General features: G+C 39.6%; 2 protein-coding genes across 4 annotated transcripts in view; one reads left to right on the top strand and one right to left on the bottom strand.

The window, feature by feature from the left end:
• Nucleotides 1-916: 916 nt before the first annotated feature.
• LOC134676561 (uncharacterized) lies at nt 917-22,935 on the bottom strand. The gene is made up of 6 exons (XM_063534952.1): nt 22,813-22,935; nt 17,261-17,450; nt 8,304-10,337; nt 6,724-6,912; nt 5,396-5,587; nt 917-1,173 (listed from the first exon to the last, which is right to left on the bottom strand). The coding sequence occupies exons 1-6, from the start codon at nt 22,933-22,935 to the stop codon at nt 917-919; spliced, it is 2,985 nt and encodes a 994-aa protein (XP_063391022.1).
• Nucleotides 22,936-23,242: 307 nt separating this feature from the next.
• The window catches only part of LOC134676416 (aldo-keto reductase family 1 member B1-like), a 31,668-nt gene continuing 27,430 nt past the window's right edge, over nt 23,243-27,480 (top strand). For all 3 annotated transcript variants that reach the window (XM_063534805.1, XM_063534807.1, XM_063534804.1), the window contains exon 1: nt 23,243-23,370. In XM_063534805.1, coding sequence (XP_063390875.1) covers nt 23,302-23,370 — 69 coding nt within the window. In that variant the 5' untranslated portion in view covers nt 23,243-23,301. The remainder of the gene's footprint in view (nt 23,371-27,480) is intronic.

The following is a 27,480-nucleotide window of genomic DNA, read 5'->3' as shown; positions in this document are numbered from 1 at the left end:
GCCGCATTATAACGTAATTTCAAATGCGGCTGACTACTGGATTTTACTTAAAATTGACTAGGGCATGCCTAACTAAATTTGAAAATGTAAATTTAACGGTCCTAACGGTCGCATTGGCTCGAAAATAATAAAATAAACGAATAACCCAAAGGTCAGCCGTGGGGGGCTGAACACTGGATTCTTTGGAAAAAAGTGTTATCCAGTGGCCAGCCCCCTCAATTTATAAGTGAAATATTGATATTTTCATCAAAAGATGATCCAATTTAATAGATAAACTAATAAACAAACCAATCATTAACAAAAATAATAACTTATAACATTAAAACATAGTTTTTCTTGCCTGTTAAGAGAACACCACGTGCAGTAAAAAATATGGCGGACATGACACTTTTGCACTCGTCGACAAACAGCACCTGTATGAACGAGTATATTCCTTCCCCCCGTTCCCTCGCCGCACCTGTCGTGTGACGTATTAACCAATAAGGAATCAAAGCTCCTATTTGAGTACTCGCGATTTGTTTAAACGAATATACCAGATATTTATGACCAATAAACGACTCAAAAGGCTGACCACTGGTCCCTGGCTGGCCACTGGTGCTGTTACCCTACACAAGAGTTAAGATCTATAAAGGTTAATTGTCTTATTTAACCTTATCCACGTGAAAAGGTCCTCCTTTTATTTAGAGTACTATGATAAAACCTTACTTACATGCCCACAAGCTGTTAACTATTGCCCACAGGAGAGAAAACTAGTGTGTTCGCGCGAACTGTACATTTTAACCTTTTTAGCCCTTAACTCTTGTGTATGTCTACAGGAAAGACGTAACAACAGTTTCCTGTTTGACCCTTTTCAGCTTTGCGCGAGGTCTACAACTCACACAGCCTACTGGTAGTCTATTCTATGTCAATCTTGTATTTATGTTATGTAGAAATACGAGTATATACCGTAATGGCTCTGATCCGGTGTTTGCTGCGGTGTGTGCCACGGTTGGTCCATCGGCGAAACAGCCCCTGGTGGGGAGGCGGCCGTCCCCGTGTTTTGCCACGGTTGGTCCATCGGTGTCCCAGTTGCTGGCACTCCTGGCGCGGCCGCCCCCGTTCCTTGCCACGGTTGATCCATCGGTGTCCCAGTTCCTGGCACTCCTGTTCCACCCAATCCGGGGCCTGGTGCTCCTGAACATCAATATGATAATTTGATATAACACTTTTTAAACTCTCGCGTTTTGTAGTTTTGTACACATATTTAATATTTTACACAAACGGGCCTACCGTGATATAATTTCACTGTTTTTACCTTAAGGGGCTACCCGAGGTTTTCATCGATTTTTGACAAGTTTTGAATCGTATCTCCTTTTTTTGCACTACAGATAGAATTATAAAACAAACGGTTATCGGTTCTTCAATCTTTTATCTCCGGTTTTGTCCACCGGATTTTGAAAAAAATAAATACTTATTTTTTTATGAATTTTTTAAACATTGTCCAAAAAAACACTTTTTTCGTATCTAGTTTGCAGTAAAGGATCTTACATGTACGAAATCTACATATTTAGGTTCGTCTTTGAAGCGTCGAAAATCGTGTCCAAGGTTTTAATTTTAAACTGATTAACACAAAAGTTATGGCCAGAAAACCAGTTTTTTAGCCTAAATTTGTTCAACTTTGATGCCAAATATCTCGAAGACAATGAACTTTAAAGTAAATATGGGATACTATATTACTTAAAGCCGTTGCTGTTAATATGATAAGCTACAAAAAATATAAGAAAACTAAGGGATTCAGATCGAAGGTCATTGGCGTGGGGGAGCCCCTTAAATTCCTACGTTTCAGCTGTGTTGCACCACAGCTTGACTCTTGAGTCTTTCCGTGACCACAGCTGGTGCAACTCAGCTGAAACGTCAGAATTTAAGGTAAAAACAATGAAATTATATCACGGTAGGCCCGTTTGTGTAATTAAATAATTATGATAATATAAATATAGGGATGTTACGTTATATCATTACATTTAGCACTGTCTGCAATTGATATTACATTTCGGATAATACGTCATCATGCTCGACTTGCTCGAGCTTGACTGATGATATTAGAACAGTATCTAGTTTTTCAAAAGATTGATGTGGGCTAAGTTTTCTATTGTAAACGATTTATTTGCCATAAGATTTGGATGAAACTTGGCCGATTTTAAAGAGCTTAAGGCCCCAGTACACAATGGGCCATCGCCGGCCATTCCAAGGGACGCATTTATGCGTTAGAGGGAGCAAGTGATATTGCTATCTCATTCTACCGCATGGCTGCGTCCCTTGAAGTGGCCGCCAATGGCCCATTGTGTACTGGGGCCTTTAGTCGCATATTGGGCGGAATACGCGTAAATATCGATATAAAGGCCCCAGTACACAGTGGTAAAGGATGGGTCGTGCCACGCCCTGGCCATTGTGTACAGGGGGCTATGGTATGCATGGTATGGTTTGTTTATGTTATTGTCCATTTATTGTAAACTACGTGTATGTGAGGTGTGCAATAAAGAGTATTGTATTGTATTGTATTGTATGCAATTGGCGGACGACTGCCGTCAGTTGTCAGCCGTGGTGATCGGGGAGTTGTCGGTTTTTTGGCACACTTCAAAGGAATCTTTCATTCATTTCTTGAATTTTTGACCGCTTTATTAAATGTTGATAGCCCGATGATAAAATGTCATTATCGTGGAGCAATGAAGAGACTTTTCAGTTTATAGGTTTATATCAATCAGAGCCTGCAATTTTGATTTTTGTTTTTTGTTTTTAGGGTTCCGTACCCAAAGGGTAAAACGGGACCCTATTACTAAGACTTCGCTGTCCGTCCGTCCGTCCGTCCGTCCGTCCGTCCGTCTGTCACCAGGCTGTATCTCACGAACCGTGATAGCTAGACAATTGAAATTTTCACAGATGATGTATTTCTGTTGCCGCTATAACAACAAATACTAAAAACAGAATAAAATAAAGATTTAAATGGGGCTCCCATACAACAAACGTGATTTTTGACCAAAGTTAAGCAACGTCGGGAGCGGTCAGTACTTGGATGGGTGACCGTTTTTTAGGGTTCCGTACCCAAAGGGTAAAACGGGACCCTATTACTAAGACTTCGCTGTCCGTCCGTCCGTCCGTCCGTCCGTCCGTCCGTCTGTCACCAGGCTGTAGCTCACGAACCGTGATAGCTAGACAGTTGAAATTTTCACAGATGATGTATTTCTGTTGCCGCTATAACAACAAATACTAAAAACAGAATAAAATAAAGATTTAAATGGGGCTCCCATACAACAAACGTGATTTTTGACCAAAGTTAAGCAACGTCGGGAGTGGTCAGTACTTGGATGGGTGACCGTTTTTTTTTTGCTTTTTTTTTTGTTTCTTTTTTGCATTATGGTACGGAACCCTTCGTGCGCGAGTCCGACTCGCACTTGCCCGGTTTTTTTTGCTTTTTTTTTCGTTTTTTTTTTTCATTCTGGTACGGAACCCTTCGTGCGCGAGTCCGACTCGCACTTGCCCGGTTTTTTTTTTGATGCACAATTATGTGAGCGTCTACGTGATATAAGCCTACTGTTGCACATTGCAAAGCATGGCTTGGCATGGACCATCCTTGACCACTGTGTACTGGATCCTTAAGAATATCGTTAACAACATTTGATATGTAAAAAAATAGTTCAATGGCAAATGTTGTTATTGTTGTTAAGCCCCCTCCAGACTATGCGCGTGAATCGCGGGCGAAGCCGCGAACGCGAGTGTGGCGTCGATTTTCGCAGACAGCGAAATCGACTCCACACACGCGTTTGCGGCTTCGCCCGCGATTCACGCGCATAGTCTGGAGGGGGCTTGATATGTAAAAAAATAGTTCAATGGCAAATGTTGTTAGGTAACGATATTCTTATATTTCGTGAAACTGAAAACGACCCTTGCAAGAGTTATCGCACCAGCCGGCCTAGCCAAGGTTACAATCGCTATCGCTTCGACAACGAAACGCTTTGTGTGTCTTTATCACTCTTCTATATAAGTGCGACAGTGACAGTTGCGTTTCGATCGCTACGGAGCGTGAGCGATTGGCATTTTGGCTACGCGGCCAGGGGTCGGAATCAACGTCGGCACAGAATAAATAATAGTAGTAGGTACAGAGGACTTACTCTCTATCAAAATCAAAACGCATCTGTTACGATCAGGACAGACATGGCCGCCAGGTGGCGACAGCGCCACGCGCGGCGTATGGCTAGCCACCAAAATTGGTGCGGAACGGATGTAGAACCTGTTCTAGTAGTTACCTGTTGCAAAGCGACGAAATCGCGGAGTGAGCCACGCCTGACGTCGGCTTCGAACGCAAGGCCCGGTGGCAGGACGGATGTTCTCAGTAATATTTAGGCCCCATTCGCACTATCCGCACTCTAAATACGATTTAACGACCAAGGCTTAAAGTCGATAATTGAACAACGCTTGATAATAAGTTTTTGGCAAAAATTTCATTTATGGTACAAGCTTTCATCGCTTACTGTATACTTTTCTTACGATAGACAACTAATACTCATCGAGACAATTCTAAAAACCCCTAACACAATTAGGTTGCGTTGTTTCATCACAGAGTTCCTATGGCCACCTCCTGTCTCCATCATCAGATCAGTTCGACAGTACCATATTAATTATTGTATTGTCATCACCTACATACAGCTGCCAATTTTCATGACGACGATCCTTGGAAGATGGTTAAATTAGTTAGGTACCTTAGATTCCATTACATAGTTACAACAGGTCGACCTAATAAAATCTTGTTAAAAAGCGCCACCGCCATCGTGGGAATAAACACATCACATATATGCATTTGTGTTGAAACAGCGCTCGTGCGAATGAGGCCTAATAGGATTCTTTCTGAATTCACGAAAATTTACCCATGTGCAATATGAATGATGTAAATCGTACTATGGCGTGTCTGCTCTGTACATTTCTTTTGCATGCAGTTCTTTTATGGCTCCTCTACACGATGGGCCAACATCGGCCACTCCCAGGGATGCAATTATGCGTTAGAGAGCAAAAGTGATATTGCTATCTCATTCTACCGCATGGCTGCGTCCCTTGGAGTGGCCGGCGTTGGCCCATCGTGTAGAGGAGTCATTAGGAGACAGCATAGACTAGGAATCCTCTAGACGGAGTTTAGAGCAATTATTTCATGCAACCGATGCTGCCAAAAATGCGGGGGTGCGCGGGACGAGGTGAGCGAAGTCCCGTGCCGTGATTGGTCCGTTCAAACGACGAACGAGTTCACGGACGTCACACAAACACACTTTCGACTCGAACATGGAGTAAAGTTACCGTATGCGTGGCAGCGGGGGTAGCGCGACTATACTCAGTTTAGAGGATGTTTTGTCTGTGGGAGACAGTATCATACCTGGCATCGTCCCCGGCGCATTATAGCCGGGATCCCCCGGATGTCCGCCCCCGTACCCCCCGCCGCCGCCGCCGCCGCCAGCGCAAAGTCCGAGTAGACAAGTGGCGCAGCAAGAGCATATGGTCGCGGCCAGGCAGCCCAGACAGCCCGCCAGGCAGCCGCCTGCGACTGGCGACGTCGCGTTCTGCTGCCCTGAAAATAAGCAACAGGTCTACAACGACGCTCAAAGCCCTAGCCTAAAGCCCCCTCCACACTTGTGCGCGAATCGTGTAGAGGACCACACAAAGACGCTCAAAGCCCAGTGAGCATAATGCCCGTTTCAGACGAGGGCAGAGCAGTGGGGCAGAAGAGTAGGACAGAACAGTTTGGGAGGACAGTGGAATTCAAATGTAGGGCGAAATAGTATGACAGTCCGAGTGAAGTAGCGATGGAGCCTCGACGGCGACAACGGCAACATTTACGCCACTTACTAAAAATTGCTGCAAAAATAACTCTGGATGAGCTACATGAAATTGTAGACTGATTTAGACGGTGCGCGAACTCGTATGTGATTGTAGTTTAATTGAGGACTATTGGTTACATCCAATTCAGCCGACCAATCTAATACCGCAATGTAATGAAACTGAGTTCTCGCCATGTAGGTAAATAGGCCTTGAGCTGAGCGTGAGCGAAATGCATGCGCGGGACCGCGGATATCATATTTTTGAGTTTGAATTTTAAGTGTGTAGTTGAATTTTAAAAATAAAAAAGTAAACGCTGATGGTTATTTTACTGTAAAGCCTACATACATGTAGGTACCTAACACTCGTGCCGGATCCATCGCCTGTCGGTTCTTAGCGCGGGTCCACAGGTTGACGCTAATACATATTACCTACACTAAATACACGTAATCTTACATTACACGTTACACCCGTCTGGATCTGGCTTTAGTAACAATAATTGTACTATAGTTCATTTTTTTTAGCATTAGAAAGAACTTGCAAGAAGGTGAGCGATCTAGACATGTCTTTTAATTGAAAAACGCTTTTAAAAAGTCAAAAACTATTACTTATGAAAGCAGAAGAATATAAATGATCGTATTAGATTCATAATTGTTACATATTTGCCATAACTTATTTTTAAAATGTATTTTTCATTTAAAAGACACATCAAGATTGTTTACCTTATTTCTAATGCTAAAAAAAACGAACTATAGCCCCCGCACTAATACCAGAATGGTAGTGCGGGGGCTAGTACATTTTTTTTTAACTAAAGGCAAAATATAGTATAGTGAATACTCTCGTTTCTTCTTGTTTGCAGACATATCTGCGTGATAAAATTTTGTTTACCTTGAGGTGGGTAAGCTTGGGGACCTGGGGGGTAGCCGGGTGGAGCCGGGTAGGCGCCTGGAGCCGGGTACCCTGCCTGCGGGTAGTTTTGCGGGTAGCCTGGCTGGTAGGGGTCCCCGACCCCAGGTTGGGGGGGATAGCCCCCTTGTGGTGGGTAGCCTTGAGGTGGGTAACCTTGAGGTGGATAGCCTGGTTGTGGGTAATAACCTGGAATTAAAGTTAATTTTCGATCAATTTTTTAGGCATCCAAACGGAGGGAATACAGGGGAAATACATAATTCGTGTATAAAGTTGTATCCAGACGAGACAATTTTTCGCCAATCTGATGAAATTTTCCGACCGAACAGGCCGTGCGGACGCAAATACCAATTTGATTTCCCGATCACATCAGCAGGTGCGGACACAAAAATGCCAATTTATATAGTAGAATGCAAATTGGTGATTTAATTTGTGTATGTGTGGGTGCTAGATGAGATTGACCAATTATTTTCCTGAACATATCGACTGATTTCGTCAGGCCCTTGATACTCCTTAAGCAAATTTTGGCATAGATATATGTAGGGATTGGTGTATTAAACAAGGTACTAAAAGTACCGGGGAGTGGAGATGTTCTATTACAAGAGTAATCTACATATAATATCCTATAAAAAGATTCAGTACTCTTTTTCGCTAGGATCAATATTTAAAAATATATTGTTTATCTTGTTTATGTACAGTCAAGGAATTTAAATTCCGACCCATTTCGTACTTTGTCACAGTGACAATCAATATGAAAGCCGCTAGAGACTTCATACGGTTGTCACTGTGACAAAGTACGAAATGGGTCGGAATTTAAATTCCTTGACTGTACAACATTCCCTACAGCCATGCCAAAATTAGCTTATACACATACCTAATCTACGAATATCTCTGATACTGCATGGTATTCGATGCTAATTTTTTTTAAGATCAATGCGGGTATGACCGTCTACGAACTCTTTCATCGTTTCTAGCTCTTACGGGGTGTTCACATCTCTCGACTTACAGAAAGTGGGCAGAGCAGAAGGAAGCGGGTTCTTTCTTTCTGGCTGTGTCTGAGCGACGTACGTACGTAATATACAAATTCTGGAGTTCTTGCACTATGCCGGCTTTCTCCATCAAAAGTTTTTTGCCGGTCTTGCCCACATTGACCTGAAAATAGAGCGGGTAGTTTTGTTTGTAAGACTTATACCCGCTCTATTTTCTAAAATGTAAAAGCGATTTTTTTTACTAATTTCTTTAAAGACATTTATGACAGTGTTTTGAAATTTTGATAATATTTTTTACTGTCTGAGGTCCGTTTCACAAAAGCTTGTAACTTGTAATACATAAGCGGATGTCACTTTTTGACACCTTTTGTTAGAAAGGGACTTCCACTGGTATTACAAGTTACAAGCTTTTGAGAAATGGGCCCCTGGTCAGGTAGGGGTCCATAATACTAAGTACCAAACAATCATAAATATCATCAAAATGCAAAGACACTGACAAAATCGTGTTCAAAGCAATTAGGCGTTCGAAGCGCTGGCGATTTTGATCTACAAATATGGACGATGTCATCGTACCTCGCGGATCATAGTCTTGAGGAGGAGGATTTTTTGCGACCGGATCTCCCTTCACGGGCACAACCACAGTACTCCAATTCAGACTTGGCCTGTCACTTTCGACATTAAGCGTTATAAGAGAATGGTGCTTTTCAATGTTTACTTTTGATGTATCAGGAATAATCTTTAGAGATTTGCAAATGTTAGTGTAAGCTGGTTGCGCTACAATTATTGATTCTTCTCGTTCTTCTATTCTGGGACCGTTAGGAGAAACTTTTCCTTTGACGGGTTGTTCCGTTCCTGCTTTAGAAAGAACATTGCTCATAACATGAAAACTGGTTTGATTTATTTGCTCGCTCAATTTCATCTCTTCAAAAGTCTTACATAATGTTGTTTCTGTGCATTTTAAATTGCTTACAAGCTTTGGGAGTACCTTCATTTGTATTGCGACTATTTTCTCTTCATCGTTAAGAGTTTTATATTGTGGATTTTCCGACTCAATTGTTTCACAAGACTTCACATTGGCTTCGTCAATGTGTTTCGTTGTTTCAATAAGCTTGTCTTCAGGAATATTATGTAAGTTATCTTCTATCACACTTTTATGGACTAGTAGTGCATAAAGTTCTTCTTCAGTTATAATAGTGTCTGTAATTGCTACTGATTCTGACGATTTTGCTTCGACATCGACATTATCAGTAACACTTTCATGTGTTATAACCTCAGAATTCTTTTCTAAATTTGACATTGATTCTGCTGAAGTTACTATTTTAATTATTTGTTTTGGTGACCCTTCATCATGTTTCCAGTTTTCTTGTGTTTCCTGAAGTTTGCCAAGCTCTTCTGTATTTATTTTTTGTATGATTGGGTTTGCTGCTATTAAAATATCTGAATCTCTGGATGTATTTGGAAGTCTGGATGTATTTATTGTTTGTTCTATTGAATTTGATTTTAGTTCCACTGCTTGTCCTGCAATATTCTTTACGATAATGTCCGGAAATAACTGGTTATGCTGGATAACTTCTTGTATTTGTTCTATTTCTTCAACTGTTGCATTGACAGCTGTTCTAACATTAGGTTGTACGGTTTTTTCTTCCATCACTGTTAGACTATATTTTTCTGATATATTTTCAGTTATTTTTTTATCTTTATCGTTATATTTAGAAATACTTTGATGTTGTGTATCTTCTAACTGTAATTCTTCAAAGTTATTATTTGTTAGAGAACCTTTAGCTGTGCTTTGTTGATACAAGAACAATTGTTTATTGCCAGTAGTTTCTAGCTTCATAGCAACAGGTAAAACTGGGAGATCCAATTGTTCTTGAGAATCGATACCTGGATTCGGATTATTAGTAGCCGTTTGAAGATTCTCATTTGCATCACCATGTGATTTTAGTTCAACTACAATATTAATTATTGTAAATTCACTAACAGACATTTCGGGGTCAGATGCATTAATCGTTGACGTTTCCTCTGTGTTACTAATTGTTGAATAAATAGTCGATTGACTTTCTTCTTCGATGTCGAATGTTTGACTTAGAACATTGGAAAAGCTAGTCTGTTCTAGTTGGTCCTTTGTATTTTCAAAATTGCTTACATTTTTTTCATTCGCTGTGATGTCTACGTCTTCATTGCTTTTATTTGTTATGTCTTCTACGTCTCTTTGATATATTACGGTTTCTTCTTCTAAATGTACTTGATTGGATGTGTCTTCTTCTCCTAAATAAATGTCGTTTGTTTTATCATCTATTTTTTCTACGTTTCGTTCATTAGATGTGTCTTCTATTTCTCTGATATCTCTTTGATCCGTTGTACTTTCTACATTTTCTACTCTACTTTTATTTAAGACAATTTTTGACCCCTGATCGGTCGATTTTAGCAACGTCCTACCACTTGCATCTTTAACTAATTCCACGATTCCGGCCGAAACTGGTCTGGTATCCTGTGTTTGGCTTACGTCTGTATTACCATTGTCACAACCTCTGGTAAAAAGTGATTGGCCTTCTAGTGTTTGCACTACAACAATGTTAGGTTGTACTGGAGATTCTTGTTCTTCATCTGCAATAATAAAAAAAAATGGTCAGTATTTGTATTGCCCAAACATCTTGGTTTGTTACCAAATTTTGGAATAAAATGACGGATGGGATGGACAATTGGGGTTACAGGTCTATCATATATCATATTATTAAAATTGACACAGATTGGTCGTTTGGCCGTATTTATCCAATAACAATTAACTTTATATTTTATAACATCGGCCATGAAATCAAGTTTACAGAAACATCTTTTAAATCCGTAAATAGTAACAAATCCTTTTGATGTTTCATAAGGAATGAATGATAAAAGTTAAAGCGGAAAGTAGGTAATTATAAATTAAAAAAATATCTACCAACTACTTAGGATGATATTAGTGTCCGACAGAAATCGTGTTTTTGTCAAAATCATCATTTTTATGGCGAAACCTGCCGGCCTAGCCAAGGTGACAATCGCTATCGCTTCGACAACGAAACGCTTTGTGCCTCTCTATCGCTCTTCCATATTAGTGCGACAGTGACAGTTGCATTTCAATAGCTACGGAACGTAAGCGAATGACATGTTGGCTACGCGGCCTTCTAAAACTAAATCCAAAACCGAACACTACCTAAAATACAATTTCGGCGTCTTAAAGGTATTGTTTTGGCTGAAACGGAACCTTCGGCCAGACCCTATCCAGCATCACTCGTCCGGTGACCGCCGGGGCGCCGGGCGAGCATGCAGGAGTGTTTGTGAGCCTTTTTTTATTTGATTGTAAAACGCGTAGCGTCTTTACCATAAGTGGAAGGGCACACGGGGCCCGTGCCCAGGGCCCAGGGCCCCCATCCTCAGAGGCCCCGAAGGACAGACAGTAACAGGATTACGTGGTTACCCATAATAAATAGAAGATCATACTAGAAAAATGTTAGTTTAATTCGCTTTCTTTACTTTCCAAAAGGGGCCCCAAATTCTTATGTGCCCGAGGGCCCCAGCATAGCTTAAGACGGTCCTGATTACAGGTGACTTTCTACCGATCACTGGACTTACAGGGGTTAAAGAGGAAAAGTGCATTTGGGCATTTCTCAGGAGGGCCATTTTTACGTGTCCGGGGCAATAAATGATTGAATTTACTGTTCAATAAATCTGAATTAATTTAGGCACGATCTTCAGCCTATATTCTGTCTGGAACATTATCAAATTATTTATTTATTATTTATATAATACAAGAAAAATAAATTTAAATGCCGAAAATTATGTTCGGTGGGCGTGTCCCGCACCCAGATTTTATGAAACAAAAAATTATTACTCAAGATGGGGTATAGGCCAAGCAATAAGCAGTTATAGAGGGAAATGCTAGGAACACAATTTTTGACTACGTAACTTTGTTTGGACTATAGTTCGTTTTTTTTAGCATTAGAAAGAACTTCGCAGAAGTAAGCTTGTGGTTCCAAATCCGGCACTTTTAACGGTAATAAATTGAAGTAAATTATATGTATTGACCGTGCTACATTAGATAATTCAATAATTATTAAGAATTAAAGAGGCTGATAGAAACTGTACGCTTACTTCTGTGGAGTTCTTTCTAATGCTAAAAAAAACGAACTATAGTTAGGAGGTGAACATATCAAAAGTCCCCGGCCGTAGCCCCGGTGCTGGGGGGTGGAGGGGGGAAAGAAGGTCACATTTTTCGGTTTTTCACTTATATCTCGGAAACTTGGCGTCTTAGCGGCATGACTACTAAGACAAACCAAAAGCTTATAAAAATTATTACAAGTTTTATTCAGTCAAGTTTTTCGATATCTTGAATAGTTTTTGAGATATCCGCTCTTGAAAGTTTATTTAGGGCTTTCAATTTTATCTTGATATCTACATTAGTGAAGCTGCTAGGTCGTGTTTGGTATCATTTTCGTATAAATCGGGGGTGCTGAATTCATTTTTGGTATCACATTGACACCATTCCTAAGAAAAAACATATAAACTTTAAACAAATACCTTTTTTTTTCAATTCTGCTTCATGCTTAAACCACTCAACCGATTTAATTGAAATTTGGTATACAGATATTTCGAGTCCCAAGACAGGACATAAGATACTTTTTATCTCAATAATCATCCTTTAAAGTTGTGAAATGGAGTACGGGGGGAGTTCAACTTCGTCGACGAAACTGAATTCCTGAGGTTAATACTGCTTAAGGTGGTTCGCCTAGGTTACTCAAAACTTAACTCTCGCTAGATGGCACCACTTCTGCAAAATTTCAGATTTTATTTTTTTGTGAAATGGTCTTGGTATTTGTATACTTAAAAGTATGTTTCGCGCACTCTTTAAGTAAATATTGAACTATTAAATAAAACATTGAATACTTCATTGTGCAAAAACCACCTTTTTAATTTGACGGAGTGTTGCTGTCACGCTTTTTCCTACTATTACTCACACATGCAAACAGTGTTTCCGTGATCCTTGTAGTAGACAATTTCACACAACGTAAGTATGTTGCAATAGCGTAACGGTATGTTCGTGGAAATACGTGCAAGAGGATTGGGGTTCAAGACTGGTGCGAGTAGGTAATTTCTTTTTGTTTCTCCTTTGTGTTATCTTACCTTTAAACGAGCAATTATTAGATATATAATTATTTATTTATATATTTGGATGGTATCAGAAACGGCTCTAACGATTTCGATGAAATTTGCTATAAGGGGTTTGATCTCTTAGCTAGGTCTATGAGAAAACGCGCATTTTTGAGTTTTTATGTTTTGTAAGCTTTGGTCGGTCTCCCAGATATTCAATCTCCGCTTGGCAACTAATCCCAGAATTGGCATGCGCACTAGTTTTTACGAAAGCGACTGCCCTGACCTTCCAACCCAGAGAGTAAACTTATTTGGATTAGTCCGGTTTCCTCACATTGTTTTCTTTCACCGAAAAATAGGTATCGGTGTATAAATAGGTAGGTATCAAATGCTATTTCGTACAAAAGTTCGAAAAATCATTGGTACGAGCCGGGGTTAGAACCCGCGACCTCCGAATTGCTTTCCGCTAGGCCAGCAGCGCTTCCCCCACATACTCAGTGTTATCAGGTTTTTCAAAATCAAAAACGATTACTTATGAAAGCAGAAGAATATAAATGATCGTATTAGATTTATAATTGTTACATATTTGCCGTAACTTATTTTTAAAATGTGTTTTTCAATTAAAAGACACGTCAAGATTGTTTACCTTATTTCTAATGCTAAAAAAAACAAACTATAGTAATAATTGTGTTTTTCATTTATAGACAAAATCCATTATTTTTAACCACAGGAAATTTTATACACTTCTTTTTAGGGTTTCGTACCCAAAGGGTAAAACGGGACCCTATTACTAAGACTTCGCTGTCCGGCCGTCCGTCCGTCCGTCTGTCTGTCACCAGGCTGTATCTCACGAACCGTAATAGCTAGACAGTTGAAATTTTCACAGATGATGTATTTCTGTTGCCGCTATAACAACAAATACTAAAAACAGAATAAAATAAAGATTTGAATGGGGCTCCCGTGATACAACAAACGTGATTTTTGACCAAAGTTAAGCAACGTCGGGAGTGGTCAGTACTTGGATGGGTGACCGTTTTTTTTTTTGCTTTTTTTTTTTTTGCATTATGGCACGGAACCCTTCGTGCGCGGATCCGACTCGCACTTGCCCGGTTTTTATTGCAGTGAGGATGTCCTGATTGTAAAAATCAGAGAGATTAGGAAGAGTATAATTTCTAATTATCTTTGTAAAAATTAAAGAATACGTGTAGCCTATACTTAATAATCGATTTATGATAATAAGAAAAATTAAATAAAAATAAAAAACAATACGAAATGTAGGTGTAACAAAAATACAAAAAGTTATGTTCCAGCATACAATGACTGGGGATCGAACCGGGAAACTTCCGTTTGCAAGCAAAAAAGCGACTGTTTGCATAACACGCCATGATAGTTCTTAGCTAAGCTGACGAACTTCTCGCTTAGGTCAATTAACTACCTGTCAAATATCAGTGTCAACAAAATTGCACTAAACATGACGGCACTCCAAATTCGAGCCGTGGTCAGCCCGGCAACGTCGGAAATGGTATGGCAACGTCGCAAATGTATCTGTACACGACATTTGTGACACACACATACGTAAAATTGATGAAAAGTTAACTATGATTTTTGCATGATTTCTGTATGAAACATTGTTTTCCTGTTAATTTCGCGCAAACGAATATTCGAAAGAAGATAAATGCGGAAATATTTGTGTACTAATACTGTGTAGTTACTTAATGAGATTTGATTGAATTTTGTATGAAAAGCGAACCACCTTAAGGTAAGGTTTGAAGTCATGTTTGGTATCATTTTCATCTAAATCACAGATGTATACCATCCTAAATTTCATCTAAACCGGTTCAGCGGTTATTGACTCCCCATACAAACTTCCACCCCACTTTTCACACCCTCAAAAGATGCTTTTGGTTATTAAAACTATCCTATGTCCTGTGTCGAGACTGAAACTATTTCTATACCAAATTTCAACGAAATTGGTTCAGCAGTTTAAGCGTGAAGAGGGATTTAAAAAAATATATTTTTTTAAATTTTGGTTTTACTTCGGAATAGTGTCAATGTGATACCATAAATGAATTCAGCACCCCCGATTTATACGAAAATGATACCAAACATGGCCTAATAGCTTCACTGACGTAGATATCAAGATAAAATTAAAATTCCTAAATAAACTTTCAAGAGCGGGTATCTCAAAAACTATTCATGATATCGAAAAACTTGACTGGATAAAACTTGTAACTAATTTTATCAGCTTTCGGTTTGTCTTAGTAGTCATGTTGCTAAGACGCAAATTTTCCAAGATATCAATGAAAAACCGAAAAATTCGACCTTCTTACCCCCCTCTACCCCCCAGCACCGGGGCTACAGCCGGGGACTTTTGATATGTTCACCTCCTAACTAGTCCAAACAAAGTTACGGAGTCAAAAATTGTGTTCCTAGCATTTCCCTCTACAACGTTTTTTGAGCATTCATTTCCTGACCTAGTATTAGATCCGAGTTATTATGGGTATTCACGCATAAGGTATTAGTTAGCCAATCTTATTCTCTATATCAAAATAATGTGTCTGCTCAACACATTGAATAAACCCAAATTTACGATGTGTCCCGGGCTAGTGACTGATATCGGTGTAATTTGCAAAACATGTCGGTACTCCTTCAAAGTTGTAGACCAGGAACTCAGTGTCTCAAACATAGTATGATTTAGTTGTGCCTTAACCGTTGAATAAAATAGGGGTACAGTCACAGTAGAATAAAGTGATTTTTTAAACGTTTCTCCGTCCTTCGGTGGGTTTGGTCCTATGTTTTTTTGAGATCGGTGGTGCAATTTACTCCGAAAGTTTTAGTGCAATTATAGTTATGCAAGTGATTAAGAAATCCTCGGAAGTACGTAAATCCATCATTATTACATCTCCTCTGCATCATTCGTGCTATTTCTGTAATTGTTAAAAAGCGATTAAATTTGATATCGCTGGTGTTGATTTCCTTGGTTTCGGTGGATTTTTTGACCACCGATATCAAAAAAGTGATCACTGAATTCAAATCCTGCTTTGTTAACTAGTTTGTTGTACTAATTTATCACATCTAAAAAGTGAAATATACGTTGTATAAACATAAAATTATGTTTGTAAGTAAATTAAGTCATAGTAGATACACAAAATCACTAGTTTACTATGAGTAGTTTTTTTTAAACCAGACGTGTAGACCCAATGTTTGTTTCTCTGTCTTGACATTCTTTTCAAACCAATTAAGTAAATTATGTTAATTGTCCTCTGTATCACCTGAGGCCCTACACCTTGATACCTTTAAACGTATCAGCCATGTTAAATGAATGTAGTCAATTAGATCCCACTTCTTTTAAAATAACTTGTGTATGTAAGTACTATGCAAGGTGCACCCAAGGGACAGAGCAAATTCTAATGTCGAGATCTCTTCAAAGGCACTGAGCGTACCTACTAATCGATATTTCTAAAGGATAGCCATAGACACAAATTGAACATAGCAAATGTTTTAACAATCCTCAATGTCTTATGTCTTTATGTCTAAATATAGGAGGCACAATTTAGCTCAAGTGTTTGAGGGTGCTGGAGATCATAATTCATTGGTAATTAGATCTTCAAGCATTACTCGACCACTTCAAATATTATAATTTTAAATTGGTGGAGTTCACGATTTAAAACTCTGTTATTAAAAAATACTTGTTTTCCGTATTGCATCACATTGCTTTATAAGTAGTTAAGTACACTAAATATTTTTTGAGCATTGAATACCACTCAAAAGTGTATTGTTTATCGGGTGCAGGTAACATAAGTTTCTTTTTGATGCGTGTGCGGTCGGATTTCGTGAAACAAACATCTTCTCCTTTATGGCTATAATAATGCAATGAATATTTGATTATAATGTGCGAATTTGTGGTCGACATGTCTGAAACTCGTTCCAGGACCATACATCACCCTGTTATATCTGGACAGTCATATAGTGTGGGATATCTTCTAGACATGTTAATTTACAAGCCGTAATTTGGTTATTTTAAAATCTTAAGTCTATAGCTAGTGAATTTATGTAAGCTTTCGAGATCATTAGCCTTGTTACATCGCTTAAGTATCATCGAATAGGAATGAAAAATATGATTAAAATGTAATATAATTGAGATATAAAATTGTAATGTGATTTTTGTGTAAGCATTATTGAATTCGGTGACGTAAATTGATTTCAATGCCTGCACATGATTTCGGTGTTTTTTAAATCTCAAATATCTTAAAAACTATAAGGTTCTAATGGAGGCCTCCACTACCAATATTTTTTTATATTAAGGGTAGATTTTAGGAAATAAAGTCGCATATCATATAAGTTTAAAAAAAAATTTGGCACCGAAGTCAGGCACCGAAGGTCATCTCTGAGAATCGCCCATTTACCAGTCCACCCGCTGGGCAGCCTGTAAACATCGCTGAACTGACTGGCATCTCGGCTCGGGCTATCGGGCACGCTGTCCACGCTAAAGTCGTACGTCTCGCAGCTCAGGAAGCTTAGCACTGGATACACTTTGCTGCTGGACGGAGTCTGGACTTCTTCTGAATCAGACTGATCGGGGGTTGACTTTTGATTCTAGAAAATTAAATAAGTCTTTCCCATCACGGAACAATGGTGTTCCGGACTTTTGGGAGGCGTGCGCGGAGCCGAAGCCAACACGTAGAGGCCCTTTTGACACTTTAATGAAATGTAAGTGGTACACCGAGCGGGTGCTGCCCTTACCCGTGTCATGGGACGCACGCAGAGGCAGCACCCGCCAGGGTGTAAGGGCTGTTGAGAGTTGATGGAATCTAAAATGAACTAGGTTATTGGGTGAAAGCGATGGACTAATTACTGAGCTATTGGGTAAAAAACCGGACACCTGCCTAATAAAACGGTATGCAATTTTATTTCCGGCAGACGGTGACTCGCCCTCACAGGATGGGCTCCCACAAAAAGCGACATCTAGGATGGCTCAAGGGCAACACATGTTATTATTATGAGCCCTGTCCCACTGTTAGGCAAAGGCCTCCCTCTTATTCTTCCACGAATCCCTATCCTCAGAAGTCCACCAGACTTTGTCAAAAGCGTCAAGCTCGTCCCGCCATCTCCGACGAGGTCTACCGTGACGCCTTACAATTTGTGGCAAATAATGTTAATACCGGTAATTCTGCCTGAGTACTGCGAAACGATACCATACATGAGAATTTTCGTACTTTCGTCGATAACTTTTTACTGTCTTAACAAAAATGGATGAAATTTAGTAACGCTACGTCTTACGTAGGCGAACAACGCGCGAACGCGGCGCGGCGCGGCGCGGCGAAATCAATCCTTTGATGCCCATAGAAGTGTCTTACGTAAGCGATCTCGTTGCGAACGCGGTGCGGCGCGATTTGCACGCGAATGTCAGGCGGCGCGGCGCGGCGCGGCGCGGCGGCGGCCGCTTTCGCCGCGCCGCGCCGCGCCGCGTTCGCGCGTTGTTCGCCTACGTAAGACGTAGCGTAAGGATCTTGGAAATCCATTTAGCACTAAAACTGCCAAATTTTACGATTCATCGTAAACAGAAAATTCTCATTTCCAACTACAAGTACACAGTGCTAGGTACGATTTATAAAAAGCGTTTTTCAATTAAAAGACATGTCAAGATCGCTTACCTTCTTTCTAATGCTAAAAAACGAACTATATGCATCCTCACACATCTATGGTGGAAATCCAGCCTGCATCTCATTCGCATAGGAATAGGAGCCTGTTTGTCTTTAATACACATTGGTTAGTGAGCATTGATTAGCGAGTTAATACACTTGTTACTTGTGTTAGGGAGCTATTCAATTACGTCATTTTAAATTAGGAGTGGGGTGGTAATCCGATATCCAGACCCCCCCCCCCCCCCGTCTGGATATCGGATGACGGTAGCACGACGTAGGAGGAAACGGGGTCATTCGAAGCATGATTTTTGGATGATTATAGGGGGGGGGGGGGTTATGGACAGCCCCTAGTGGCAAATATACCGAATATAGGAATATTAGGAACTCGCACTAAAGTCACTAAACTCGAGGCCATGCAGTTACTAGTCGCAGGTCGCAGACACACTTCTTCGTATTGAGAATACATCGATAGAGATCTTTTTGCTACTGTCTATCTTTATGTACTTACCTTACATTACATTATATACCTAAAAGTATTTTTAGATACTTTAGATACTCAGGTACAGATGTAGATCGTACGACAGTACGTAGTAAATACGTTCCCTACAGTCAAGTGTGACCGTTAAAAGAAATACTACATACACAGCTATTTGATAGACAGTCACTGATTTTTCAAGCCAGGCAATGTTTGGCTTAGTAGGCTACTTACTAATAGTAGTAGGCAATGTTGAAGCATTGACGGTAGATAAACACCTACTTTAGCCCTGCTTTTCAATGAATTGCAACATTGATCACGTGGTTTCCTCATTTTAGGACCAGAAATAGATATTTACTCCGAGACCAAAAATGCCATATATAATTCCGTGTTCTGTAGTCTCACTTCGAGACAGATGGCGTACCCGTGGACGAGGAGTAAAGAAGTTCCCCACGCTGGCTCAATGCGGGTTGGGGCCTTAACAACAAATTAAACACTGCTCTTACTTACTTCCATTAAAAAATAAAACGTAAGTAAAACTTGAAAACACGTAGAAATATTCTTGTAAACAATTATTCTAGATGAAGGCTAATGTTTGACAGACTTGCCTAAATGTCAATGCGTGTCATTATTAATGCCAGTGTGTTCATATAAATCTTTTGGCATTTTTGGTAGAGGTAGACATTTAAAAAAGGTAGCCCCGTAGCTTAGACCTTAGAGCAGCGGTCGGCAACAAGCCCGCGAACCTCTCGCTTACGCCCCGCGAGCCTCCCTGTATATTTTGTATGTAATATTGACAAACGACAATAGTCATAGTCATAGTCATAGTCATATAATTTATTTGCTATAAGTATACATGTATACATGCAAATATACATTAAAAAAGTATTTACATTTAAACTAAGTTCACAAAATTATTTCAATGTTTGCTAAAGTCTCAAATATTACCAAAGTGCGGCCCGCGTCAATTCCGTTAACTACTATGTGGCCCTTGGCTGCTAAAAGGTTACCGACCGCTGCCTTAGAGCATAAGGGCCCCCCCACATCTGCCGTCTTTCGAGCGTCGGCGTCTGTCGGCGTCGGTCCAGCGCTATGGAAAATGACGTCGCTGCGCAGTTGCGTCGACGCTGCGTCGACGTTGCTACGACGTCGGCCATAGAATTGTAGACGCCGACGCTCGAAAGACGCCAGATGTGGGGGGGCCCTTAGAGTCTGTTCGGAAATAGAAGAGTCGTGGATTATATTGGGCCCCATATACAAATTGGTTAGCTGTATGGCACTATCCCTTTCGGCTTCAAGCAATACCACCCCTAATAATTGGTCGGAGTAATGCTGAGCCGAGCGGAGCCGAATTTGCCCGAAAGGAAGAGTGTCTCCCCACTGGCACAGCCAATACCCCTAAGGGCCCCCCCACATCTGGCGTCTTTCGAGCGTCGGCGTCAAGGGCCCAACGTTTTCTGTTCTCTTTCACGACGCAGCAACTAGTATCATTTCTCTCTCCTCGCTCTTTTAAAATGCCGTTTGTCAAAAAAGGACAACCATACTGTTGACAAGGTGAACTTCAAATCAAGTGTTGCCTTTCTTGATGCGCCCAGGCTGTGTATGTGTGCGTAAAAGCGTATATGTGTGCTCTTTTAGGGATGTAAAAAGTCGATATTAACCATGTTATATATCGATAAACGCTACACAGCGGAACGAAATAGCGATTAATTGAAGCTTCAATATCTTCGTTAAACATAAACATAATTGAAATGCTAATGGATAATGAATATATATATTATAATATAATAATATAATTCAATTATTGCGGAACACCTATTTTAGGAGGTATTTATGTATTTTAATTAAATATCTGAACTTTCCCTTGGTTCCCTGCTGGGGCGTGACTATAAAATTGTGATCTGATAACCACAATAAAGAATAAAAGCGTTTTTGGTCATTTTAGGTATCGTTAAGCCTTTGAAGTAAAATTAAAATTGCAAGAAATGTCGATAGTTTATCGATATAACTTTATCGACATGGCTACAGCAAGGTGGGCCTCATTGTTAATCGTACACTAAACAAAAGTGGCAACAGTGACAGCTCGCTGAGACACCGTCTTTAAATATTATTAAGTCTATGGTCGGCGTCTACAATTCCATGGCCGCTGCTCGACGCAACGTCGACGCAACTGCGCAGCGACGTCATTTTCCATAGCGCTGACCAGACGCCGACAGACGCCGACGCTCGAAAGACGCTAGCTATTGTCATTAGCTTCGCCAAATAAGTACTTGTTTATTGGCGATATAATGGAGTTTTTTTTATTAAAACGTTGGTGGCAAACAAGCACACCGCCCGTTCAACGGTAAGCGGTTACCGTAGCCTATGGAGGCCTGTGACGTCAGTAACAGTGATGTCAACAATTATCGCACCTGTCAACGTGGTGAAATAAGGGCCTGATTGATATGTTGGCCTTTTGAGTCACTCTGTCATAAAATCATTACTCTATACGGAAACCCAAGGCTCTTAAATTTTTCCATCCTAGAACACCATCAAACAACCTAGCTACAAAAAACCGCATCTACCCACCGTTTCCAGTATGTAAAAGAGACCTAACAGTTTGTAATAAGGTTGCTTTTATAATGACATTAACGCGTGTAATACGAGCTCTTGAAAGTAACGTGAATTGAGACCATGATTCATAATTTAAATATCGATTTAGAGCGTGTTCGAAACTGAACCTTATTTAAAAAATAAAGTTTGAAATTTAGCGCCCTTATAAGCAAGTCTTGAGAGAAAATATCGCTTAGCTGTAAAAGCGCTTATTTATTTAGGGTTCCGTACCCAAAGGGTAAAACGGGACCCTATTACTAAGACTTCGCTGTCCGTCCGTCCGTCTGTCTGTCACCAGGCTGTATCTCACGAACCGTGATAGCTAGACAGTTGAAATTTTCACAGATGATGTATTTCTATTGCCGCTATAACAACAAATACTAAAATCAGAATAAAATAAAGATTTAAATGGGGCTCCCATACAACAAACGTGATTTTTGACCAAAGTTAAGCAACGTCGGGAGTGGTCAGTACTTGGATGGGTGACCGTTTTTTTTTTGTTTTTTCTTTTGCATTCTGGTACGGAACCCTTCGTACGCGAGTCCGACTCGCACTTGACCGGTTTTTTAAGGTCATACTCGTACCTACATTATAGGAGCAAATTTCGCATAACTTCGTCCTTGCCTTGAACGGAAGCTAAATAATTCCATAGTTACGTCAGTTACATTTGCAAGGTTAGGGTACGGTTTCTTTGGTTCAATTTTTGAGATGTTTTCTTATGTTTGCTGGTAGAATTGACTTTTAAATGATGATTTTGGATGAAAAATATTTGATAACATTCATTTGGATTTGATTTTGTTTGATATTTTACATTTAATATTTGCTTCGGGTTGGTGTGGTGAAAAATTTTGTGTTTCACTCGGGGGCAAATTTTGTTTAACCCTTGTGCATTGAAACCCTCGCAACGCTCAGGATTCCAGTTTTCGAATTTTGGAATCTTTCGCTTGCTCTGGTGTCAATATTAGCACGAGCGGTTAAACAACAACTTTGCCACCTTGTAAAACAAATAACTATTAAATATCGTATGTATGTTTTGTGTAATGTCTTGTTCTTTTTAGTGAAACTCGTTTATTGTGTAAAATGAATATAAAACTAAAATTAACTACAACTTTACTAAAAAGTAAAGCTAAAAATTTAAAATACCTATCAAAATATTGCGCCCTTGGCAAGGTGCCTATCACGCAGGCAGCGTTCCCGCGCTGGATTGCTAATCTTTGCGCGAGAAAGCTGTCTGCGCGAGGGTCACCCGTGGCCTGCCTTGTTCTTGTCGTTTTTCGAGATTCTCGTGTTCTGGTTTCCTGAACTGCAGGATTCCAGGTTTGTAGGAGTTTAGATGTGCGCACTGACATTGGTGTTTTATAGCACGCATACTTGAGCTGGCATCACTCCTCCAATCACCGCTCTAAACTTCAAGACCTATAGAGTCGCACCAATCAAAGTCTGCAGCGGATTTGATAGCCCACGTGTAAGTGTTATGTATACGTCATAGAATAGTTTATTGCCGTCATAGAATTTTGACGTTTAAAATGACACTTGCACTGCGTGGGCTATCCAAATCGCTGCAGACTTTACGGTCTGACTATACCACAATCGATCGGCGCAATGGCACCGCACAGAAACCTAACTTAACCTCTTTATAAATATACCACGCGCCCGCTCAGTCCGCGACCGGACGCCGACACTTACAGACGTGTGTACTATTGGTACGAAGTATAATTATAACACTGTGTTTACGATGGCAGTTCCCGTGGTTACCTTCAATAATGGAAAGACTTGCCCAGTCCTAGGGCTTGGGACGTGGAAGGTTAGTGGCTGTTCATTCATAAACCTTTGTATTTGTGCCGTGTGGTGCCGGCATCAGAAAAGAATAGCACCACCCCATCTCGTCCCGTGGGTGTCGTATAAGGCGACTAAGGGAAAACTGGCGACAGATATGCATATGAGCAAGGCTCTCCCGTATCCTTAGCGGGGTCCTTGCTCACAAGAGCTGTGCGCGCGCCACATCGAAAAAAAAAACCTTTGTATAGTGACAGGAAAAAATAAGAATTTCATTTTAACCGGCTTCACAAAGTATGTACCTACCTATGTGCGGTATTAGGGTGGTTCAATTTTTTTTTATTTATTTCCCGACGGGGCAGGGGCACCCTCTTATTTTGTGTCACTTATTATGCTAAAATACATCAAGTTTCGTAACTTTATCTCAATTACAAGGGGGTACTCAACCACTATGAAATTTTGTATATTGTATGAAATCCAAAAAAAAAGTATTTATTATTCAAAATTTTATTAAAGAATCTGTTTTCACACTATTTGCAGGTGTGATTTATAAGTTTTGAAGTAGAAAAACATTTTTAATTCTATTTTTTCAAAAGTAAGATTTTTTGAATTTCAATGACTTTTAAATCATACTTTCAAATAATGTGAAAACTACTACTAATAAATCTAAAAAATAATTATTTTATTTTATTGGATTTCATACAACTTTGGAAAATTTCAAAGTGTTTGAGCACCCCCGTGTAGTTGAGATAAGATTACAAAACATGGCGTATTTATTTTGGGCCCGATTCGGACTTTGAAATAGATATCTATTAGACATCACCAAGATACGATAACGATATGTTTAAGGTCTAACCGGTCAAATTTGACATTTGCGCGATTCTGGAGATACTCTTGAACGATATCCACAGGATATGACTTAGAGATCCAATTCACATCTAATAGATATCTTACTCTATCTAATGTAATAAATAAGTGACATTGGTTGCCCGAATTGCGCTGCAAAAGAGAACTAGTTGATATCTAAACTATAACGTATCTAGAATGGATCTAGTACGTGTCGTCTCTTGTGAATATCTTGAAGTTCGAATACGGCAGTTTGTCAACATAATACCTAAGTGTAACAAAATGAGGGGGTGCCGCTTCTTTTAGCTAGTTTGATTTTTTCCCATACAAACGTGAACCACCCTAATGTGGTACCTATATGTACATAGGTACCTATACCTAAACTCTTTATTGTACTAACATTGTAGATACAAAACACAAATGTATGGCACAGCATAGGCAGTACAAAGTACAAAGGCACTTATCCTTTTAAGGGATTTCTTCCAGTTTTCAATTGAATCCGTTTCCGAATTTTTCAAAAAAATCTGGACCGATTCGGACTTTTTGATGGTTCAGTAGTTTTGGCCCCCATTCGCAGGAGAGCTTTTTCAACGCGCGTTAAAGAAGCGCTTGAATTTGTCCGCACTCTAAATTCGATTTAACGACCAAGGCTTAAAGTCTAAAATCCAACAACGGCTAATAAAAAGCGCCTCCGCCATCGAGTGAATAAATACACATGTATCCATTTGTGCCATTCGAACGCTTTTTTAACGCGCGTTGAAAAAGGTCCCGTATTACGAATGGGGGCTCAAGAGTAGGTATATATATCAGCTCTTGTCCAAAATTATGTAAGGCATTTTTGGCATTAAATGTTTTTTTGGCAGCCTGGGGTATAGAGGGGGTTTTTAATTTTTTTTGTAAGTAATTGACCGTTAGCGAAGTTCTTCTTCTCGACTCCCTTTCTAATGTATGGCACTATCCCTTTCGACTATTTAAGGTTGTCAAAATTCAAGTCATTACCACGCAAAGGGACGTCAAGTTGTGTAGAAACGAACGGAGCCAAGAATATCCGAAAGGATCACTTATGGAGTCCGTGTGGCTTGCTCTTTAGAAGTCTCGTGAAATGTATGGGATCCGGGTTCGATACATTCTACGACTCTTCTCTTTCAAGTGCAATAATATTGCAGGGGCATTCCACGAGACTGTCGCTTACATAACGCAATTCTTCTAATACTTCTGGAAATGCTGAGTAAGCGATATTGGGTCAGGTAATATTTCATGACTTGGCTAACAAATTGGCAGTACATTCTCGAGATTCACGTATTTTATTGAGGTAGCTGCCATACAAAAGCGTTTTGTAAGCGACAGTCTCGTGGAATGCCCCTGCATTGTACTATTTGGAGTTGAAACTCTAGGTCCATGGGGTCCCAGCGCGCATAAATTGTTCACAGAAATCGCGAAGCGTCTGGTTGACGTAACTGGTGACCGAAGAGCTGGCGGCTACCTCGCACAATGTATCAGCATTGCGGTACAGCGAGGAAATGCCGCCAGCATCCTTGGTACAATGCCTCAAAATGCCTATGTTAGATTTAAGCTAGTTATTGATTTCTTTTAGTAATACCACTGTATAACTATATCTTGTTTGTAAATAAATTATCCTTTATTGCACTTGAAAAAGTAATATATTAAGTGCAATATTATAGCTGCCCGATAATTTTCAATGCTATCATGTTGTAAAATACTTTTTATGACTTTCAGGGATTAGGGATTATTCGTTATAAGGTACCTTCCTGATAGGGCATAACAAAAACATAAACATAAAGGCAATAAGACGCGTTTATATAATTAATATGAATTCTTCATGCGTTTTACCTAAGATCACCTAAGATAGATATGTAACTCGAAACCTCAAAAAAGAAAAAAGCTCTCGTGAGTGATGAGCCTGGCAGTGGTGGGTGGTGTGGTGGAGATTAAGTAAAAGCTTCAGGAGTCTTCAGATATTATAAGTAAATTGATACAACATACGTGCGGCGGAGTGTAGCTATTGAAAGAGGGACCACAGACAATCTAGACAGCCCTTATAAATTAGTATAGCACAGACAATGTAGAAGGGTGGAAAAAATAAAATAAGGAATTATAGATGGTCAAGCAAATCTTGTCAGTAGAAAAAGGCGCGAAATTCAAATTTTCTATGAGACGCTATCCCTTCGCGCCTACATTTTTCAAATTTGCCGCCTTTTTCTACTGACAAGATCTGCTTGACCAAGTAAGGTAAAAGTACGCTCCACCGAACGCTCAATATCCGTCCGTATTACCGAATTTCTTCTATTTTAGGCTGTAAGTCGATTATTTACAGCTGATATTTACTTGCGTATTTTTTTTCCACGAGTTAAATACCTATCTCTTCCACTATGCCTCAGAGTCGGCCAATTTGTCCCGCAGTTGGGACGTGGCAACTGATCGAAACGGATCGTTGCTGCCGATTGCCACTTTGTATGGGCAACCTTAAAGAAATCGGTAAGAAGTTGCGTATATTTCTTAAGGTCATAAAACCTTTTAAATTTATTTCTGTGTTTCAAAGTATGGTTTTTCAGTGTGACTACTTAATTAGTTTGTGTATTTTAGTCAATTTAATTAATTTAGTGCAGTCATATTATCAGAAATTAAGCTTAATGTGAGTTTGGTGATGAGTACACCGACAATTTGATTGGAAGGTATTATCGAACAGCGTCCGGAATCAGGGAAAGCGTATGTTTATGAAATTATTTTTTTAATGGTTGATTACGAACTATTTAGATTAACTACCTAATTTCACAAATAACTTAATGTATTTGTAATTTTATGAGCAATTGCCGAACAACAATAACCTATATATATTATTATAAAACTGCGTTTGAAATGTTCATGTTTTACGACTTTTTGGCATCAAAATAAGGTTTTTGGCAAGACTATTATCAAACAATAATTTTAGATATTTTACGTCAGTATTAGCAAGAACTTTACACATGTACGGTTTTGTAATGGATTCAAGTATTAAATTTAATGATAGATTTGTAGTTATACCACATTGATTACGATTTAAATACTATTTTCAAAATCCGTTCGCGAAATAGGTTCCACATATTTTCCATGTTTCGTTCACCGAACGGCCGTTCGGTAAATGGTACCCATGGTCTCTGCTACCGAACTCATGTTTGCGTTGGCCATGTTTCTATTCGACGTTCATGAGAATATAATCCTTATTACGATAACGGCTAGGTCGATATTTATATGTTTATTTTTTGTGACCATTATTTCAATGCCAGCGCTTTTC

Source organism: Cydia fagiglandana, chromosome 24, assembly GCF_963556715.1.
Source record: "Cydia fagiglandana chromosome 24, ilCydFagi1.1, whole genome shotgun sequence".
Taxonomy (NCBI): Eukaryota; Metazoa; Arthropoda; class Insecta; order Lepidoptera; family Tortricidae; genus Cydia; species Cydia fagiglandana.
The sequence above is the reverse complement of the archived record's forward strand: the minus strand, read 5'-3'. Positions and strand labels throughout refer to the sequence as shown.